This window comes from Mytilus galloprovincialis, chromosome 10 (genome assembly GCF_965363235.1).
Source record: "Mytilus galloprovincialis chromosome 10, xbMytGall1.hap1.1, whole genome shotgun sequence".
Classification (NCBI taxonomy): domain Eukaryota; kingdom Metazoa; phylum Mollusca; class Bivalvia; order Mytilida; family Mytilidae; genus Mytilus; species Mytilus galloprovincialis.
The window spans coordinates 69580556-69604257 of record NC_134847.1 but is presented as its reverse complement, the minus strand read 5'-3'; the positions used below and the strand labels follow the sequence as shown (position 1 = coordinate 69604257).

The 23702-nt window shown below is 32.8% G+C and overlaps 1 protein-coding gene across 5 annotated transcripts in view; it reads right to left on the bottom strand.

Annotated features, from left to right (window-relative positions):
- Window positions 1-10975: 10975 nt before the first annotated feature.
- The window catches only part of LOC143048252 (uncharacterized), a 40008-nt gene continuing 27281 nt past the window's right edge, over window positions 10976-23702 (bottom strand). For all 5 annotated transcript variants that reach the window (XM_076221813.1, XM_076221814.1, XM_076221815.1 and 2 more), the window contains 7 exons: window positions 20698-20789; window positions 20186-20286; window positions 19522-19629; window positions 18423-18588; window positions 17365-17511; window positions 16415-16647; window positions 10976-15907 (listed from right to left, as the gene is read on the bottom strand). In XM_076221813.1, coding sequence (XP_076077928.1) covers window positions 13850-15907; window positions 16415-16647; window positions 17365-17511; window positions 18423-18588; window positions 19522-19629; window positions 20186-20286; window positions 20698-20789 — 2905 coding nt within the window. In that variant the 3' untranslated portion in view covers window positions 10976-13849. The remainder of the gene's footprint in view (window positions 15908-16414; window positions 16648-17364; window positions 17512-18422; window positions 18589-19521; window positions 19630-20185; window positions 20287-20697; window positions 20790-23702) is intronic.

Genomic DNA, 23702 nt, shown 5'->3' with positions numbered 1-23702 from the left:
GGTCGTATAAAGCTGCGCCCTGCGGAGCATCTGGTTGCTTTATATCTTTGAAACTAAGACATTTAGGGCAAATCTTTCAAGATTTAAATGTCCATCAGAATAAGATCTATCCCCTCACAAATTTTCAGATGAATCCTACAACCTGTTGTTGGGTTGCTGCCCTAAAATTGGTTATTTTAAGGAAATTTTGCAGTTTTTGGTTATTATCTTGAATACTATTATAGATAGAGATAAACTGTAAACAGCAATAATGTTCAACATAGTAAGATTTACAAATAAGTCAACATGACCAAAATTGTCAGAGAACCCCTTAAGGAGTTAGTGTCCTTTATAGTCAATATTGAACAACTTTTTGTCATTTTTGTAACTTGTACAAAAATCTTCTTTTCTAAAACTATGGGCCAAATTTAACCAAACTTGGCCACAATCATTACTAGGGTATCTATTTTAGAAAAGTGACTAATGACCCCGCCTACCAACCAAGATGGCCGACATTAGTAAATACATTAACAGGTGAGCGACACAGGCTCTTGAGAGCCTCTAGTTTTTGAAGAAAAAAAACCTGATTATACAATGAACATTAACCAATGAGTAGTTTAGATATATGATCATATATGAACTTAGTTTAAAATACCACAGTTTTCAAATACGTTAAAACTTCGATTATGATTCAAAACATCACGAAAATTATGGTCATGGAGCTTCGCCTTGGGCTTAAATCTTCATAAAACATGCCCAAGTATTGTCTAACCTATAAATAGTGCACGGAAAACCATGCACTATGAAAATTAGAGGGGAAAAACTGACTTTTCATTGGACGAGAAGGGATGAGTATGCTCTAAACCTACAACATATGAAGAAATGAAATTCAATTGCTTATAGCTTTTGATAACTGACAAAAAAAAAAAAAAAAACCACGTAAAAGTTAACATTGACAACATTATCATGAAAAGCAGAACAAGGTCAGATGACACATGTCAGATAGACATGTACAGATTACAGTCATTCCATACACCTAATAGTTAACCTAAAGTTTGTAGTATCTGGGAAATTGACAAAAGTTAAACCATGAAAATTTAACATTGGCCACTGAATCTTTAGCCAAGGTGAGATGTAACCTGCCAGTGGTTCTAATTATATTTCTAAAAGTACCTGGGAAATAGACAAATCAACAAAAAATACCATTGCCTAATGGACCACTGAAGAACAGTCAAGGTCAGATGAAACATGCTAGACAGATATGTACCATTACAATAATTCCATACTCTTCATACAGTTAATCTATTGCTAGGTATCTGAGATATGGACTTGATTTAATACAAAAACTTATCATTGATTGCTGATCCATTAATTAAGTTTGAAGTCGGGTGAAATTCGGCTAAAAGACCAGTAGAAATTGCTAGGATTATAGTATTAATGAATGGGTATTTTTATAATGGCCCTGTTATATGTCCAAGGTCTGTAATAATGGTCGAGGATGTCTGTAATGGCCCTAGGCAACGCCGAGTTAATTTATAATTGTGAACATATCAATGATAACTCAATTACAGTGACTTGACTGTTAGTGTTGCTCTCCACCAATTGCAACTCTTTCAAAATTTTGACCAAATTGCAATTTGTTTTATTAAACCAAATTGTTCAACTGGTCAGAATATTGAACAAATTGTTCAGTCAAAATGTGAAAGTGCAAGGTGATAAAATAAAATATACTTACAATCCTATAAGACTTTAACTCCACTTTAAAGATGTTGAGACAAAATTAGTTTATCAGTTTGTATAGTTATATTATAGTCATTTCCATGCAGAAGAGGAACTGTTTATTTTGAATTGCTATAAATTTGTGCAAAACTAAGCTTTCAATTTGGTCAAAATTTTGAATGAGTTGCAATTGGTGGAGAGCAACACTAACAGTCAAGTCACTGTAAGTCAACACGAAAGTGCTGACTACTGGCGGAGAGTTCGTAACATAAGGCATCTGCAAATAAGGTATGATTCAACAGGCACTTTTTTTTCAGGGGAAAGTGCCGGTGTACGTATGCAATTCGACTACGTTCTAAAATATTATAGGATTAAACACATTTTTTCTAGAGGTTATTGATGTGTAAACCGGGGCGATTAACTCGCAAACTGAATAAAAGTCAAGGACTTTTATGTTAAGTTTGTGAGTAAGAGACCCGGTTTACACATCAATAACCTCTAGAAAAAATGTGTTTAATCCTTATAATTCTTCAGCCCAATTAATTAATCATTAATTAATAATTTAATTTGGGTGTAACGCGTCTTCTGATTGGCTGAAGTTATTTTGTTATCAGCCCATAGACATAATTTAGTCATGTGACCGTGACGTCATCAACGTTTTTTCATGGTTTTCTACGGTTTGAAATTTAGAATTAAATTATAAGAAATGACTTTAATATTTTTGCTGTCTATTCGAAATAACATAAAAAATGTGGTGCACACTGTTAAATAACCCGCTACGCGCGTTATTCAGTGTGCACCAATTTTTTTATGTTATTTCTTCATTGACAGAAAAAATATTACAGTCATTCCTTAATTAATTTACATTATTTGTTTGATGGCTGCTATAATAGATCATAATAGCCATCAAACGCACATTCTAATGCAACAACTTTTGTAACGTTCATTTTGATTGGATAACGTCACTTTCTTACATGGCATCAATTGACAATTCTAATGCAACAACGTTTGTAACGTTCATTTTGATTGGATAACGTCACTTTCTTACATGGCATCAATTGACAATTGATGCTATGGGACGTACGCGCAAGCGCAGACGGCATATGACAGATTTTAAATACATGTTTAAACGTTGTTTTCTGTCAGTTTCATTAGAATGGAGATAACAATATTGTATTTTAAGCTCCGACGGCATCAATTGGGGATTTGATGGTCGCAAATACCCGTTTACTGTCTCCGCTAACGCGTCGCCAGTAAACTTAATTTGCGACCATCAAATCCCCAATTGATGCCGTCGGAGCTTAAAGTACAATACAGTTATCTCCTAATTGATGCTATGTGACGTACGCGCAAGCGCAGACGGCATATGACAGATTTTAAATACATGTTTTAACGTTGTTTTCTGTCAGTTTCATTAGAATGGAGATAACAATATTGTATTTTAAGCTCCGACGGCATCAATTTTGGATTTGATGGTCGCAAATACCCGTTTACTGTCTCCGCTAACGCGTCGCCAGTAAACTTAATTTGCGACCATCAAATCCCCAATTGATGCCGTCGGAGCTTAAAATACAATACAGTTATCTCCTAAATGGCATGTCGTAACTAAGGAGTACGCCGCCATCTTAACTTTCTAAAAACCATAAATGTCCGATAAATGCATCAGAATCTAAAATGAAATACAGCACCTACCTCAAAAACTTCATTTTAATTAAATATTATCCGAAATTGAAGCGTACACGTAACGAAATAATCTTTCCCTTGAAAATTTCCACCCGTATGACGTCGTGTTATGCCAAGACGTAAATTCGGCAAATCTTTCATGAAATTTCGCGGAATTTTATTTAAATTTTATTTTTATACATTTTCGAAGCTTTAGTGCATTTGTTTTATTTCTTTTTTTGTTGTTGTTATATATGCATTAGAATAGAAACAACTGTTATGCAATTGTTTTATAATCGCAATTTGCTGAAAATCCCAGTATCCCCGCAAGAATGTGTATCGCGCATGAATAGATTACGAAAGTAGTTTCGGAAACATGGTTTATCGAAGTGTAAACCAAGAGAAAAATTCGAATTGACCAATCCGATTCAAGTATTTATAGATATGAAATTGATATAAGAATTATAAAGCTTTATTTAATGGTAATTTAAAATTGGATACTAAATGTGCATCTTCTTTCAATTGTATGAACGGTAAACAATTTACAATGGTTATACGTATTATAAAACTGGATACCATATATTCATGCTTGCGGTTCAATCCTGTTTCAATTGTAAGAATGGTAAAATAATAGTTATACGTATTTTTAAACTGTATACCATATATTCATGCTTGCAGCTATATGTATGGTATCAATTTTACCGTGAGGTAAACGATTTACAATGGTTATAGGTATTTTTAAACTGGATACCATATAGTCATGCTTGCAGCTTCAAGTAACACTATTGTATCAATCGTACGGTGTGGTAAACTATTTACAATGGTTATACGTATTTTAAAACTGGATACCGTATATTCATGCATGAATCTATAAATATTGTATCAATTGTACGGTATGGTAAACTATTTACAATGGTTATACGTATTTTTAAACTGGATACCATATATTTATGCATGCAGCTATAAGTATTGTATCAATTGCACGGTGTGGTAAATTATTTACAATGGTTATACGTATTTTTAAACTGGATACCATATATTCATGCATGCAGCTATAAGTATTGTATCAATTGTACGGTGTGGTAAACTATTTACAATGGTTATACGTATTTTTAAACTGGATACCATATATTTATGCATGCAGCTATAAGTATTGTATCAATTGCACGGTGTGGTAAACTATTTACAATGGTTATACGTATTTTTAAACTGGATACCATATATTCATGCATGCAGCTATAAGTATTGTATCAATTGTACGGTGTGGTAAACTATTTACAATGGTTATACGTATTTTAAAACTGGATACCGTATATTCATGCATGCAGCTATAAGTATTGTATCAGTTGTACGGTGTGGTAAACTATTTACAATAGTTATACGTATTTTTAAACTGGATACCATACATTCATGCATGCAGCTATAAGTATTATATCAATTGTACGGCGAGGTAAACTATTTACAATTGTTATACGTATTTTTAAACTGGATACCATACATTCATGCATGCAGCTAGGTCTTGTATCAATTGTACGGTGTGGTAAACTATTTACAATGGTTATACGTATTTTAAAACTGGATACCATATATTCATGCTTACAGCTATAAGTATTGTCTCAATTGTACGGATTGGTAAACAATTTACAATGGTTATACGTATTTTAAACTGGATACCATATATTCATGCTTGCAGCTATATGTTTTGTATCAATTGTACGGTGTGGTAAACAATTTACAATGGAAATCCGCATTTTAAACTGCCCGGATACCATGTATTCATGTTTGCAGTTAAATCTTGTTTAAGTTGTATGAATGGTAAATAATTAACAATAGTTATACGGATTTTAAAATGGAAAGCTAAGACAATTTATCGACAACACAATAGTATTGCAATCTTTATTTTACATTCAAAGACATGAGAAATGCAATGCATGTTATATTATTTTATTTTACAAATACAAATATGGCTGAATGATTCCGTTCAAATTCATCTGTAAAATCAATAGTAAAACCTAATACATTGGATGTTTACTGTAGAAAGAATATTAAAAAAAGTCATCTATAGATTCCGAAACTATTCTGAGTAACATCCCCTTAATTCCTTAATTAAAAAAAAAAGAAAATAAGCAAATATAATCCACTTTTGTGAAAGTATCAGATATAATAGTAACTATCACTTACAAGTGTCCATTTTAAATAAAAATTCAAATTTCTTAATTACATTTCTACATAAACATTTGCCGATTTGGTTGAAAATCTAGCCCTTTGCGTTCTGCTATTTAATCCGAGATGGCGAGAGACACCAATACCGCTAAGTTCGTCAAAAATAATCTGATCAAAGTAAATTTGGTAAAAAGAAATGTTTTTTTACCAATACACAAATACTCCTAGAACAAAAACAATAACATACAGGTCTATAAATCTAGCGATAACCGTAAGTTTATTGATGCAACATGATAAAAGGTTGAAACGACCTGCTAAATGTGTACTTAACCGACTAGTATGGGTCCTTGGCAAAACCCCCTCTTCGCGACAATACTATCGAACAGTAAACTAAGATCTCAGGCTATAAAGAGACTCACACAACCGGTTTGTATTAATGTTTTGTAATTCTTAATCAATGAAATAGCAGAGATGTCTCTGAAATACGGAAGAATAAAAAAAGAAAATTTTATTATTTTACTCTGGATAATGTCTTTTGGTCATAAAAAAGCTTCTGCCCAAATTACCAAAAGTTTTATGAAGGTTTGAAAAAGTTATTGGTGACTTTATCTAAACGATACCATAAACACAGTTTGCTCTGGCTATTGTCTTTTAGTCATAATGAGTTTCTGTCTAAATGTTATTGAATTCTATTTAGGATAGACCAAGTTAAAAAAAAAAAAACGTCGAATATAACGCTAACAGACTGTCCCTAAATGTTGACGCCGATGGACTGCCTGAAATATTCGACATAAATATCATAGGATCAACAATACAAAGAACTTTAACATATTCTACAAAAAAAAAAAATACCAACTAATGGCAAATTAACAGCAAACACTGCTTTTTTGACACGTCACATTCTGTGTTTATTTTCCATTCTATGATCGACCTAACAAGAATATGTTCAATATCAAACTCGATTACCACTTTATCATTTGTGACTGCATTTTCAAATGTTCAAATCGCTAGCTCGCCAGTAATTGCACTGTACATAACGATATAAAGTGCCATTTTCCAATGTATCAAAAAAACCCATACTGGCTTTATACACTGCAAAAGTAAGAATCATCGAGCATAAAAAAAAAACCATACTGGCTTTATACACTACAAAAGTAAGAATCATCGATATTGAACTTGACCTATTATTTTTTCATCGGTAACATAGCATTAGTCGAGTTGTTTATAGTTAATAGAACGGAAAAGACATAAAATGCATTTGTTCGGTATATTAAGGATGTACTTAGGCGAGGTTTTGGAATTTGTGTCAAATGTTCGGACTCCTTGGTGTTTTTCCATACAATACAATGTAAAATATTTTGCCCCATAACACTCATTTATTTTTTCATATAAGACTTAATAGCTTATGAAAGGTCATTTACTAAAGTTTTAGAAGATTCTTGATTTTCTTTCTTTTGTTTTGAGACCCAAATGATACCATGCAAATATAAGGTATAACTCCGAGTCAGCCTTTTCCCGCCATAGTTTAAATCTAAAATATCTCGAAAAGGAGGTCCATGACCTATCAAAATTGTTAGCTTATTTTTATCCTTAATTCATGCTCTACCAGCTAATAGTATCAATTTTAATTTCTTAATTTCTTAATTTTTACCTTACCTCACCTAAGTACATCCTTAAGGGCCATAACTCCTTAACCGTAAAATAAGAAATCATCAATATCTAAAGAGAGGTGCATTTGAACTCTATTTTGTCATCAGGAACATCATATTAATATAATTTGAAAATCATTGGAACAAAGGTTGGTATATAATGATAGAAAACGACATAGTCATTTTCGAATATAGCAAGGGCCAGAACTCATGAAAAAGTGAAAATCGTAAATATCGAATTTGACCTCCGTTTTGTTATCAGCATATCAAATTTGAATTACATTGGTTGCACGGCTCATAAGTAATTGTTCGGACCTTGCCATTTTTCAAATATAACAAGGACCATAACACATGTACGGGAAAAGTGAAAATCGTCAATATCAAACAGTTCTGCAATTTGGTCATCGTCATATCAAAATTTGAAGAGTATTGGTTAAACGGCTCATTAAGTTATTGCATGGAAACGACATAAGTTTCTATTTTTCAATATAGCAAGGACATCAACTCGTTGGCGGTAAAAGTGAAATTTCGTCAATATTGAACTTGACGTCCAGTTTTTCATCACTCTCAATATATCAAAAAGAGGAAAGCACGTGTTGGAACAGATCATAATCTGTTGCATGGCAACTGCTGGCGGCCGAACACTACCAAATTAGTATCCTGATTTTACCTTTGGTTACCAGGTTTATATTTAGTATATATACTGTGCTAGAAAATGGCTGTATCAAATTGAAGGCATTTTCGTCAGGGGCGATATATGTGTACTCTAATTCAGGCTGATTGGTATGCTATTAAACCTGGACTCTTCCAATTGACTTGAAATCAAAAATATGTTGGTGAAGTCATTTACTTATTATTCAGTTATATTGTTGGTCTCTTTATGGATTGAATTGGTGACCGATTATCATTAATATCTTCGTGTTTTTATTTTATTAAATGGAAATAAAACCCGAAATCCGCTTGACCAATTTATAACATTCGAAACATCTATTCGATAACAAGATTATTTTACCACACAGTAAGTAGAAAGAATAAAAGAATGGAAAACAGGGAGCTCACAATTAAAGGAAGAGACAACTCGACCAAAAAGCAGAAGACAACCAAGATGATACTATACTGGTTACCAATGACAGAAAAGCTAACACTTAAGAAAACAAAACATTCAAATGGATTAGATAACCTCAAACTGTTACAGATAAGACACAAAACCTTTTAAAACCCGATATAATCAATAAAATATGGTCCAAAATGATATAAAATCAAGAGTGCACGTGCTGAAATGTGTCTGACCTACTCTCATAAGTGAGCATGATTGGTGGAGACGCAGCAGAGACCAAGTTTCAAGTCTGGTCTGGCTCTAGAAGGACCACCGGCCTCAGAAGGCAGAACTATCGAAGCAGTCATTTTCCTAAACCACATCAACATGTCAAGGTTACCATTTGTTACCTTCGGAACTGGAATAAAACGCATTTCTTGGCAAGTAATTTACTTGTAATAGTCACCTTTCGCCTCCCGTCAAAGATTTTGTTGCTCTCCCAAAGTCAGTACCATTCATACAGGGTTTGGTGGCTTAACAAACGTTTTAATTGACGAATTCATATAATGGTGTTGCATTCTAAAATTAACGTATACAATTGATTTTATCAGGTCATAGCAATTCAAAATTTACAGATTACTTTGCTAATAGTGTTTTAGCCTTTATACATCTACCGGTATATCTCGAGGAAGGAAACCAAACGGTAATGATTTAAACGGATAGGAGGAAACACTCCCGATTATTTGAGGGTAGAGTTCAGTCGCCATTTATTCAAATATGAGAGATTAATATTTCTGGATCTTTATCTTCTAAGTTTATTTTTTTCAAAGTTTCAAAGTAGAAAATGACCAGCAATTCCTTTTTCAATTGGGCTTCCTGAATTGAACTATTATATCCTTAAATTCGTTAAACGACTGATCGACTTTCTTCAAAATTGTGCAGGCAATCATCTAGTCATTCTTTGACGTTCTGTATACGAAGCAGGGTACATCATGTTTTATGATGCAACGATTAACCAGTTTGAAGAGCTATCGATTAAACAGTTTGAAGAGCTATCGTAAATGCTTATTTATATACAATAGCCTTTTCTTGATTATTTTTTTTTCAAGTTTCATGAAAAGACGGTTCAACCCAGTGGAATTCTGATAGGATGAAGAATATTTTTCAAGACAGGACAATTCAAAGTCTTTCATACGTTGCCTTTTCCTCATCATCGTGACCATTTTTATTTCAATAGTACTTTTCCTTTTAACAGCATCGTCCCTTCTCGTTTTATGAATTGTGGTGATTTACCCAAGTTACAACCGACAGTAAGCAGTTGTGATTACAATTGACCTATATTCCTACTGCGTCAATTCTCTCTATATCAGGTATTGACAAACAGATAGCTGTGGAGAAGAGCAACAGGACGAACTAGGTCTGGCAAAATATTCCCTCAATTCTAAATTTTTCGTGGATTTATGAAATCTTACATTTTCTTCACGTTTTTAGGTAGGATCTTTTGAACCATATATAAATAACTGGGATGGCATTTCAAGTACTACAGCATTATCATGGGTTATTTGTTCAGTTTCATCGGAGTCTTTGCTTCTGTTAGAAGTAAAGTACAATTTCAAACTGTACAGAGCCAATAGTAAAGATTTCGGATTTACAGGTACTGCAAGTAGAAATGTAATTATCCCTTACTCAGGCCTTTCATGTATTTCAGAGGACATATTTCGGCTGGTCAGCAAATTAAATTAATTTACTGACGTTGGGAGTCTTCAATCACAACCTGCTCTGTATTAAAAATGTATCTAAAATGTTTATCTTGTTCCTGTCAAATCTAACCGAATAAGGTGATAAAACGTTGTTTGTGTTATATAAATTGATTGACTGTAGGTTGCTTAACATCCAGTGGGAAATATTTCATGCATGTTCAGAATGATGTATTGCATAGACAAAGCTTATTTCGCATGAATAGTGGTCATTGACTATAATTCAGTTGTTTCAACCAAACCACATACACTTTTCAAATACAGAGGACAAGGAAGCAGAATGTTTACAGCTGAGTATTACAAGGAATATTTAAAAAAGCTGCAGCATGAAAAATAAATGGGTTTTTTAAAACAGATATGAAAATAAGTTTTTTTAGGCCCACACATATAATCAGGTCTTTCATCATGCCAGTTTGGTCTAAGAAACTTTCAGTCATATTTTTTTAGGCCATTTTACTTTAACCATTCCTTTTCATCCATATTTTTGTTGAAATGGAAAATGAATTCTTTTCAATTCTGCTCATGGTTGCTAATAAAATATATTTGTTTGTACCATTCAGAAGTTATCACACATATGCTAATAGTTGTCATATTTGTTTCAATTGTCACAATCCCATCAAACCCATTATGGTCCAAGACAAATCTACACCAAAACTCTTTAACAGGATAGGAGGTCAGGGTGTCTAAATTGAATTTAACTGGGAACTGAGATTAACTACTTCCATCTCCAACAATGTTTAAAACCAACCTTGAAATGATGTTCTACATGAAAATAACTGCTTAAATCCAAAAAAAGAATAAAATGGATTCACCTCTGCTTTCGTAACTTCTAAAAATCACCTATACCACAGCCTCTCCCATGACAACCCTACCAATCTGAAGACTATACATATACCTTAGTAAAAAGACAATGTTCGTATTCCCTCAAACTGGTCAAACTATATAACTCTAATTTTAGTTACGTTCCAATGTTTTCAATCAGTTATTTGGGTGTAAAAATTAGAGTTAGATTTTAGTCTTTTATCATTTATTTTCAGTAGCTTGTTAAAACAAGCTACATATCCTTGACTAAAAAGGTCAAAGTAAAACATTTAGCCCCTCCCCCCATCATGTTAATACAGTGTTTCATACAAATACTTTTCATGTCTCAGAATTAAAAGCATAAAACTTAAATAGAAATTAACTTTTTTTGTTTTGAAAAGTCTGATTATAATGTTCATATATCCTACGATAGATCATTTTTAAGATCAATGAAATTAAATTATTAAAAAAATATCTGTTCTAATCAACCTTTTCAATTTGAGTAAAATGTTCAGCTTCTGATACTAACAAAAGTATTTATATGGAACACTACTATTTTCTTCAAAATGTCTAAATATGCACACAGACATCCTTCAAACACACACACACACACAAACACACAACCATTTACTCTCATAGACAAAAATTTCACTCTCTCTCTCTGTTAAAAACAATGGTTATTTTTGCCATATAAGCATATTTGTATAAATATTTTGTAATAATATACATCATGTATTCAGTAATGACAAAAGAAAAACATCACCCCTTTTCCTTATCTATTATCTTGTTTGTATGATTGCCATTGTTAAGCCATGTCTTAACTTATTTTCAAAAGCAGGAATTTAGATTTATAATATAATTACACAAACCTTTTTTCATTATTTGGTACAAAAAATACTCAAATATATTGAAAACCAAGTGAAATCCTATGCCTTACTCATTTTCTACACTCCTAACAATGAAATAAACACCCATAAATTGATCTTTCCAGAATTAGGTACATTATAACAAATATATAGGTAAAAATAATTTCCACAATCTTATGAATAATTACACACTTGAAAAACTACAGAATTTAATTGAAAATCTGGTATATTTACCACCAACTCTTATATCTTAAATATCTTTCATCAAGAATCATTTAATACCTAAAATAGATTTAGATTTTTTTGGAAGTTATTAACATGCTGACTGTCATAATGACCGTCAGGTATCAATTCCTAAGAAAACTATTGAAAAAATACTTTCATTGATATTTTCTGAATCTGTCGTTACCCTTTGAAAAGACTATATTTTCATTTTAATACTTTGAATTTATAATAAATCTATATTTGAAATTTGTTTTGAATAAGTAAAAGTTTTCAAAATGTATCTTATTTATTCTCCTTATATTAATCAGGATGTGAATTTTTTTTTTATAGAACACATTCAATTAATTCAACAAATCCTTTTTTCAAATCTAAATTTAAAACGTTATTGGTCTCCTCCGTGTATCATCGTACAGCGGATATATGTACTAACCAAGCCGACGTGATTGATTTTGATCTTACACGGTAACGAAAATCTTTGTTTTGCTCACATAATATCAATGTGTACTTCAATCTAAACATAATTGCTATTTTAAGAAATGATTTGGTCGTAGGTTGATGGTTAGAGATGTCTCATTATTTTCCTAAAACAAGAGGAATTACTAAAACATTGTAAAAGCATGTGCAAATACTTGTCAAAGTTGGCCCTCGTCTCATCCGATATAATTCTATATTCATTGCAACTCTTTTTCTGATAGAAGGTCAATGTGTGTGTGTAATAAGTATAGCTGTTTCAATAATTGGCATTGAAATCTTTCATACATATGTTATTGTTCGATATTTTATCCCTAAAAAAGTGTTGTGTACGGTGTTTAGCTGACCACATAAATCCTTATGTACGGTGCATAGTTATGTTGTTGTACACCGTACACAAAAACATTATTTTTATACTCGTTTATTACCCAAAATGTTTCAAGGAATGAGTAATCACAGGTAGGTTTATGATTGGTGACTATTACTTTTGCCCTGTATTAGGTTTCTTTCAGATAAAACATGTAAATGTCTCAACAACTGTATCGAAATTGAAAGTTGGTGTTGACTTTCACAACTATTTGCGCTTGTACAAGTTAATTGTTCTTATTAGAATATCAAATTTGTTCTATGATTAGGAAAAAATCGATGCAAAAATTATTTGGGAGCAGGAATTTCAAATGTTGAGAAATGTACATTGAATATTGATCAAGCAAAACAAAGATTTTCGTTACCGTGTAAGGTCAAAATCTATCATGCCCGCTTGCTTAGTACCTATATCCGGTGTACTGATAATACACGTAGGTCTCAGATGCTAAAGCCCTTTTAACATAAAATCTTCTAGTAAAACAAATTTTACATTCTTACTTGTATCAATATGACATGGGAAGATATTTATCATGAAATGGTAACTTTTGGTAAACTTGCTGTTAAATAATACACTGAATAGCAAGAAACCCAAGTTCTTGTATAAAGCCAATTTTCAGTCCTTACAGTATAACTAACATACATCATTACAAAGCTCTATATGAATGCTGCAATTCAGAATACACGTCTTTCACACAAAGTTTACAAACATGATCTCAAAATTATGAACACTTGTTTGATAAAAATTCAGCATCCATTTATGATATAAACAAGAGTAAAAAATCCAAATTTACAATTAAACACAAAAATGATTACACTATTCATCAATAACAATATCTGACAGTAATAACAAAATGTGATGTTTGAGTGAAAATAAATGAAATGCCAGGAGTGAAGCTATTCTGTCAAGGAATTTAAACTATTTCTTTAATGCAACTGAATGATTAGAAAAAACTATCAAGACAGGAAACATATTTTAAACTATTCAAAAATCTTTTAAAATCTTTTCAATTTATATGAAATGCATTTTTCTATGTGATTTTTTAAATCATCTATCTAATTCTAAACATAACTTCAGGTGAAAAACAGTAGAAAAATGAATGAAATGTCATAATGTTTGAAATGAAACACATCTCATGACTATAAAATAAATAAACATCATTCGATTTCTCCTTCTTCTAGCACTTTTTCTGGATCCGATGTTTTTGGTTCACTATTTTTTTCTACAGGTTCAGTACTTTCTTCCTCCTCCTTCCCGTTAGGTATACTACTAGATTCACTTGTTTCTATTTGTCCATTAGTTTGTTCATCACTTGTAGAATCAACAATAGGAGGAGGTTCTACAACTGGTACATTTGACTCTTCAGCCACTGGCTCAGAGGCATTTGCTTCAGGAGCATTGGTTTCTGGAGCATTTGCTTCAGGAACATTGTCACTATCAGATATTTTTGGTGCTTCTGGAGCATCACTCCATCGCGACTTTCTTCCATTCTGATCTCTGTCCCTATCCCTATCACGTCTGTCGTGATCTCTATCCCTACCTCTATCACGATCACGGTCCCCACGATCCCGATCCTTATCTCTGTCTCTTCTATCACCTCTATCACTACGATCCCTTCCTCTACGGTCATCACCATGGCGATCATCTCTTCTATCACGACGATCGTTATCACTACCTCTACGATCCCTACCTCCATAACTATCTCTTCCTCCTCCTCTATCCCATTTCTTACGACCTCCAAATTCAGTGGGCAGTGCATTTTCATCTCCATCTTGATTATCATCACCTTGTTGATTACCTCCCCAATTGTCATCTCTGTTACGTCCTCCAAAATTGTCCCTTCCTCTACCACGTCCACGGCCGCCACCTCTACCTCTTTGTTTGGTACTCCCAAAGGCTAAAGGAAGTGCATTTTCATCTCTTTCTCCCTCCTCTTCTTCTTCACCTTCTCCTCCCCAATCACCTTGATCTTTGTCACGACTTCTTCTTTCATGGCTATCCCTTCCCCTTCCTTCATAGCCACCTCTCCCTCTTTCTCGTCCACTGCTACTTCCTCTGTCTCTTTGTTTGGTACTTCCAAAAGCTAAAGGCAGAGCATTTTCATCTTTTTCACCTTCCTTCTCTTCCTCATCTTCTTTCCTATCACCTTGTCCTTCATCACGATTTCTCCTGTCATAGTTATCTCTTCCCCTTCCTTCATGTCTATCACTACTACGGCTTCGTCGTCTACTACTACCAAATTCAGTTGGAAGAGCATTCTCATCTTTTTCTCCAGGTTCATTAAGCTGTTCCTCATAATCAGAGTTCCTTCCTTGATCTTCTTCTCCCATTCCTGGTGGGCCATCAAATGGTTGTCTCCAGTTATTTCCACCTCGACCTCTAAATCCAGGGGGTCCACCTCTGCCTCTAAAATTGCGATCATATTGAAAACGATTGTCAAATCTTGGTCCTCTCGGTCCAAAGTTTCTTGGGCCTCCAAAACCTCCTCCTCTTCCACCTCTGCCACCCATTATATTATCAAAATCCATCAGAGGTCGTGGACCTCTTGGTCCTCCCATTGGACCACCTCTGTTTCCATGACCTCTATCAAACCCACCTCTACCACGACCTCTTCCGCCACCACCCCAATCATTCTCTTCTGGGGGAACCCAATCTCCTTGTTCCTGTCTTTTTATTTTATTACTTCCAAAGCTCATTGGCAGATCAAATTGCATTAATTGTTCTTTGTCTTCTGGGTCCATTTCCATTTCTGTGTTTTCATCATCCTTTGGTTTCTCTGATTTCTCATCCATTACAGGAGAATCTTCTCTCGATACTGGTTGTTCCATTTGAATAGGAGGTCCCCTATTTTGTGGCCATTTGTTGCCTGGAAAGTTTTCATTTTCAGTGTCTGGTTTCTGATTGAATATTGGCCTTGGACCTGGTCCTTGACCTAATAGTGCCCTTGGACCTGGTTGCATTGTATTAATGAACTGAGGTGGCTGTGTTCCTGGAGGATGCATATGCATTGGAGGTCTCTGGCTGAGGTTTGGAGGCTGCATTCTAAACTGCTGAAATTGCTGGAACTGAGGAAAACCTGGTTGTGGTTGAAATCCAGGTCTGAACACTGTGATTGGCTGTTGAGATACCATAGTAGCAGGAGCTGAACTAGCCATTACATTGTGAATATTCTGTCCAAGTTGTAAACCTGCAGCATTGGAAGCTGGTGGACCAACCTGAAAAAGATTCACTTATTCAAATACTGCTACAGAGTTTTAAAATAAAAGTGCTTAACTATTGTTTCAGATAAGCGTGAAGGTTTGGTATCATTAAAAGGTTTAAACCCGCTGCAATTGTTTGCACCTGTCCTAAGTCAGGAATCTGAGTGAGGTTTGCTAGTTGTTGTTTGTTGATGTGGTTCATAAGTGTTTCTCATTTTTTTTTATATAGATTAGGCTGTTGAGTTTTCACGTTTGCATAGTTTTACACTAGTAATTTATTGTGGCCATTTATAGCTTGCTGTTTGGTGTGAGCCAAGGCTCTGTGTTGAAAACTGTACCTTGACCAATAATGGTTAACTTGTATAAATTGTGACTTGGATGAAGAGTTGTCTCATGGTACAGTACAAAGTTTGATTTAGCTTTATTAACATTTGAAATATTCATAAAAAAGGTTTATGTGGACCCCAATTTCCATATCAGGTATTTTTAAATAGCCTTGTTAATTTTGCAGTTTTTATATACCTGTCTTAGCCCCACACCTCCACCAGGAAGTGCAATCATTCCAGGAGGTGGTTGACCAGTCATTGGTGGTGGCATGCCTGGAGGAACGCCCATTTGTTGTTGCATACCCGGTGGTAGTTGTCCTGCCAAATGGGGTGGAAGTTGTCCTGGCATATGACCAGGTGGCATACTTCCTGGTACAACCATATGTGGCATTCCCATTGGTGGTATCATACCACCTTGAGGCATCATACCTGTAAATATAAACAGTCATTTTTATTGAAGAAAATCCTTTTTATCAGAATTACATAACTTAAGATTAAGAAAGAGGATGACCATTTCATTTGAAATTTGTTTGTATGTAAATCTTCCATATAGAGACATAAGTAATCAAGTTTCTTTTTATGTCATCAAAAGTGGGATGACGCCTCTGTCAATTTAATGAAATTTGGTTGTAATTAATTGCAGATCCTAGCCCACTTATTATTTTAGTTTGTAATTCTTAAAAATTATTCACTTGTACGTATAACACAAAGCAATAAATATGTGTAGTATAGTGTGTTTATTCAGCCTCTTGATATTCTGCTTCTGTTGAGAGCCATTAGTTACGTTAAAATTACTGTTTATTTTAAAGTTCAATTTGGTGTCATCATCTTGAATCAGTTTAAGTCATATTGATTCATTCAAAAACGTTTAAGCATCTTACAAAACCAGATTCAATTCAATACTCTTCCTCCACAATCATGAGCTCATTTAAGGACAGTGCTTAAGATTTTTGTTGAAGCATTTTATAGCTGGATAAAATCAATGTAATCAATACTGTTAAAATTATACATATCAAAGAATATCCCTTTTTTTTGGTAGTTGGTACAAAACTGTGAAATAGATTAGAAAACCTCACCGTTCCACAGTATCAAATCTTCATTCAAAGTATGTTGTAATTTTCTGATATTGGCCTTATTATTACTTACCAGGTGGCATCCCTGGAGGGAAATGTCCTGGTGCTGTAATGGGTTGTCCTGGCATTGGGGGAGGACCTCCTTGTAAATTAGGTATCTGTCCTGGGACTGGCTTAGGTTCTTCAGTAACCTCAGGTTTTTCACCACCTATCTGTTTACCTATTTATAGAAATGAAAGTAATATATCATTTATGTTAGATAATATCTCAATATTTGTTTAAGAAAGTGAAAAAAAATCAATGTAATTATACTATAGACAGTTATCACAAACAGACAAAACCTGGTCTAGACCTGTGTCACCACAAACAATTGATTGATGTAACATGTATATTATCATATTATCATTGTGAGAACAAATTTAAAATCATTCGCTTCAATAGGAGCCAGGAACTTGATAAAGGTTTTCTTTTGGATGGACATACTGCGAGTTGAGATATATAGAATCCACAACTGCAACAAGTGTATTATGATATTTCCCTACTCCAGACAGTTAAATCTTAATATCTAAAGCACAAGGCTCGCTGACCTTTTTAAATAATTAAAATTTAACTGTTGAGAGTAGAGAAATATCGTAATATACGAATTACAGTGGTGGAATCTGTTTCTCTAATGATTTTTATCTTTCCTTTTCAAAGATTTGAGGAAAGTTGTGTACTTTTGATGTGACGTCATCAGGCATGGTTGCCTTTTTTCATGACGTCACAATAAGAAAATTCAGAGGAAAACAAGAAAATTTGTCACAATTAAATTTCAACCAATCATGTGCCGAGAACAGATTTTTCACTAGTGAGGAGAAATATTTTTCTCACACCGGTCAGGAAATGTAAAAATAGCACAAAAATTAGAGAAGTTACTAGACCTGCTTTTGCCTGATTTGAAGCGAGTAAAAATAAACATTGATAAGAAAACAATGAAAATGAGATCTAGGTCTGACGAAACCTATCACAGGGACATAAACAAATCATAACCGTTTGGCATGCTAAGGTCATGCCCATTTATGGAATAATTATTGCACCACATAATAGAAAACTATATTTCCTATACAAATTCATAAATTGTCAATCGTTTACCTTTCAAGTTTTCTGTTAATGAGTCCTCATCAATGATACCACCATCTTTGAATTTGGATAGTTCTTCTGGCATCTGTGTCCAAGGTATATAGGTCACACCCTGTTCTACATCCCACCTGTCTTTAAATTCTGATTCCTTTACTCCAATACCAGGGGCCCATGCAACCTGAAAATAAGTCCTGTATTATAAGTTTTCTTAGATAAAAACAGGTAGAATGTTTAAACACAATATAATAAAGCTTATTTTGATCAATAGACCATTAGAAACCATTGTCTGACGTTTCAATAGATTTTATTTATTAACAATTTGATTAGTTTGTTTTTAAAAGTTGTTAATCTGCTGCCCAATTGATGTTAACCCACAACTTTTCTCTTTCTTAAAGTATTGTCTAAACTGTTCTTTTGATCTGAAATACAACACTAACATATCCTTCTTTCAGAAATTTTGCATTGTGTTTTTCTTATTGCAAAACACAGTTAGGAAAAAAATCCAACCCAAATTTAATATATGTATATATAGGCAGCAGTACATGAAATCTCTGTAATTTAACTCACAATATTGGATGCCAAAATTTTTTTAATTTACAGGAATAATGGTTTATCACTTTTTACATTCAATATTTGGAAAACCTTTCAACAAATGTTAGAAACATTAAAACAAGGTGTTGTTCCTTTAGTACTAAGTAGTGTTTAATTTAGCATAGCTTTAACCTGATTACACAAAGATTAAATAAAATGCTGTATTCTGACAGGCTGTATCATGTGTATCTCACTCCACCCTACATCTTTCTATATGTAATATTCTCTTTGCAATTTAACACATCCAAAGACAGTATATTTTTCAAAAAAAAAAGGAATGTTTACTTTTCAATAAGTGGTATAAGGTACAAGTACAGTATATACATGATATATAACATGTATAATTTATATCACTTTTCATTATTTCAGGAAAATGTTTTTAAGCGTGCCATCTTTTCTCCAACACAAAGCTTATTTTTTGGAAAATTTATAAAATTCATTGTGCTTAGCTGTTATATTTTAATATAAAAAAAGAATATTACAAGAATGTAATACAATGTTGCCGTTATCAAAATCTTACCCTCAACTCACTGCCCATAAACTTATAACCTTTCAATCTGTCACATGCTTTAGAAGCATCCTTTCTTCTTGTCATGCATACGAATGCACAGCCTCTTGGAGGAATCATCTATAAAACAAAATTTGTACAATTTTATTTGTTGGCTTCCGCTATAGAATTGTCATTATAGAGAAACCCTAGGATGCAGATTAAATTTCTGCTAATATCAAACTTATGAAAAAATCTCATGATTCCTATCTAACTAACTAAAGTTGATCCAATGTATATTTATTTTAATAAAAGGTATTTTGCCTATTTAGAAAATTTCAAATAATGCAATGGTCTGCATAGTCTGTAATTACAAACTTTTATCATTTAGTTAGGAATTCTTTAAAGTAGCTGTCTGTAATGTTTAAAATTAATTGTCATGTTGTTATTTCTTAGGAACTTGTAAAATAAATTTGTTATATACAGTTCTTCCTAAGAAAATTTTAATTTAGCACAAGCTACCAAGTACCTAGATAATGGTAAAAATCTAAGTCCTGAAATTTGTGCTTTCAATCAAGATCAAGGACAGCAACATCAGCATTTGTACTCATCCTCTGAATCATTGACTTTTCATTTTAATTTCATCAACACCATATTATCTAATTTTTGTTAACCTAAAACTTTTGTATTATCTTACATTGATAGATTCTACTTTTCCATATCTCTCTATTTCTTCCCTCAATTCTTCCTCTGCTGTTGTTTTTGGTACCTTACCAATGAACAACGTAGTTGAACACACTAAAATGTAAAGAAGTATTGCTTTTTAAATATTCTCGTCTTTATCTATAAATTTGTTAGACTCAATATTGCTGTGTTACAGTGTAAATAGTTAACATATAATTTTCTTAAGTAACTTCTGAATAGAATATGAATTAATGTTAAGAAATGTGAATTCCATTATTGATCCAGTTTTAGTGAATTGTCAAATAAATATTTTTTATAAAAATTGTGAGATCTTTGAAAAATCCAGTGTTCAAAATGACATTTCCTTTCAACTAGTAAACATGCAGAAAAGTTAAGAGCAAGCATTACGTTACTGTATATTGAACTATATTCGAGCAGTCATTACATTACTGTATATTTGACTTTGCTAAGTAGTATCAATACTGGGATTTTATATACAGTATTGTAAGTTGTAACAAAGCTAACCACTTATATGTTGTTCCTTAATTGGAGGCAGTCCTTTCTTCCTCCTTTCTCTGTCTTTTTCTCTTTGCTTTTCACGATCTTTGTCTCTAGACCTGGAAACACAATATCTCTTATAAATAAAGTACAAATATCTTTAAACAGAACACAAATTTATTGGTATCTTGTAAAATCACACTACATATTTTATTTTTTTCAAGTCTGCAAAAGCAAAAGAAAGTGTACGTATAACAGTCTTGAATTTTAAGGGTGCAAAATATTATGGTTGGAGGCACAAAAGAATCATAAAATTAATTTGGTAATTTGAGTGTTATTTCTTGGAGGTGTACCAACAGACACATTCATCCTCTGGTTTTATGCATAAAAGAATATATAAATGGGAAATAACAGAATCTTTTTTTTTCAATCACCAATTTTAAATTGCTAGTTCTGTTTTGCTAGCTGATATATGTCCTGATGAAGTCAGTCAGTAGATAACAAGAATGTGTCCATAGTACACGGATGCCCCACTCCCATTTTCTATGTTCAGTGGACAGTGAAATTAGGGTCAAAACTTAAATTTGGAATTGAAATTAGAAAGATCATATCATAGGGAACATGTGTACTAAGTTTCAAGTTGATGTAACTTTAACTTCATCAAAAACTACCTTGACCAAAAACTTGTAACCTGAACTTTGCACTATCATTTTCTATGTTCAGTGGACCATGAAATTGGGGTCAAAACTATAATTTGGCATTAAAATTAGAAAGATCATATCATGGGGAACATGTGTATTAAGTTTCAAGTTGATTGGACTTCAGCTTCATCAAAAACTACCTTGACCAAAAAATTTAACCGGACGGACGAACGGAGGCACAGACCAGAAAACATAATGCCCCTCTACTATCGTAGGTGGGGCATAAAAACATCAAAGGTGTCATATTTGCCTGGATTCAGCCTTTTCATTTTTTTTTTTTACCTTTATTCACTTGTGTTGTTTAAAGGGAAAATTCACGATTTTTTACTTATGGTTTAAATACGTTCATTATGACATAATATATATATTCACAAAGTTTTATCGCTATATGTGCAGTAATAAAGGAGAAATTCAATAATTAATGAAAAAATATCAACTACTTCCTGTAGGTCGTGACGTTTTCTCCTGATTTTTGCATGCCGGGATTTAAAATACAATCATTAAAAGTCTTGGTTTTTAATCATATTTTAACGTAATCGTAAGCGCGCCGATGACTTATGCTTTATCTAATAACCATCCGATAATAAGAAGATAAAACGCACAGACGTTCAATTGTACTCATTCGTGAGATAAATTATCTATGTTAAACGTATATATTCGAATTATTTTTGTAGACAACACAAAAAGTTATAAATTTATTTTTAATAAATGCATTTTCGGACTGATAAGGTGAACAAATTAAAGTACAATAATCTGTAAAGACAATATGTTGGTGTACTATTATTGACCTTTTACTATCTCTGCTATGGCTAGGTTTATACGATGTGTGTATTCACGGTTCTGTGGCAATACTCGTAGATGGCTTGTTGAAAGGTAAATTGTTATTTGCACTTCGGTATTTAACCACGCCTCTAGGGCACACCTTGCCAGGTGTGACTGTCTATTCGGATCAGTGGTAGCATTTAATACACACATTAAAAATACATATTCAAGTTGGTGACAAATAAAAATTGGTCGCCGTGGAATTATTTAATTATATTTGGTGCTATTATTTATTTGAATTCAAATAAGTTAATTTACTAAGAAATACACAATTTTCGGTTAAAGACGGGAAACTTAATTCATATGTCAGAATGAAATGATATACAAGTCTTGTCCTTGATTTATGTCTCATAAAAAAGGGGGACTTAGAAATTAGAAATAGCTTTACTAAATCATTTTTATTTGTCTTTATTAGGCGAAAAAATGTACGAGAACACTTACATTTAGACTTTTGAAAGCCATGTATTAATTAATATATGAAACTATCTGAAGATAACTCTACCGAAGCGGAATATAATATGTACGAATAAAGAAAAAAATATTTTTGTAATGGAATCGAAAAATTACGAATAGATATTCTTTTCAAGTGTGATAAACGTCAACCAAATTTATTCATAATGGGGAACGTCCTTATTAAAATCTGAGACAACTATATATATATACTTAAATAACTATTTGATCAACGATGTTTAAAATTAAAAGACAACGAATTTAATGTTATCTTTCCCTATTTTTGAATGTTATAATAAGTCTGTTCAACTTGCAAGAATACCCCTAAAGCGGACAAATATCCGACAAGCAGTTTATTCTTTAAATTGCTGTCATTGAATATCAAGAAAGAAAATAAATCCCGAAATTGATACTCAATAGTTTTCCTAGAAAATATTCACATTCCTTGGAGATTATTAGTGTACGTCCAGTTGCATATATTTTACATGAATGTTGGAACAATTGTGATGATGACGAATTTCGTCCTTTATTCGAGAACAATTTAATTGATATATAAATCTGTGAGTTTACTATGTTCTTAACTTCGATGAACCAAAGCAAGTTATAAATTGACCTGTATTTAAATCAAATTGTTTCTTTTTTTTCTTCTTCTTCTTTTGGTATACAATAGTCTATCGAATTCGTTGATTACATACTGTTGGCATACATGGACTAGTCTTTTTACAAAACTTTTACCACAATTTACACAAAATGTATGTTTCTTTCTTATGTTCAATGTATACATGTATACATATTTTAAATTGCGCTACTGACTATAGTTCCGTAACTTTCTACCAGGCGTAATTATACACGAATCGTCGTTGACAAGTGCGCACATTTTTTTAGATCAATAATTCTGGTATGTTCCAATCTGTCCTAAACTATTGACAACGAGTATATATTACATTTTCCCAAATTAACCCTTGGAAAAATATGTAAATAGATTTGTATTTCTTCAATTATTTTTTTTTTGTATTATTTTTTTTTTATAAATAATATTCTTCACACCAGAAATGTTAT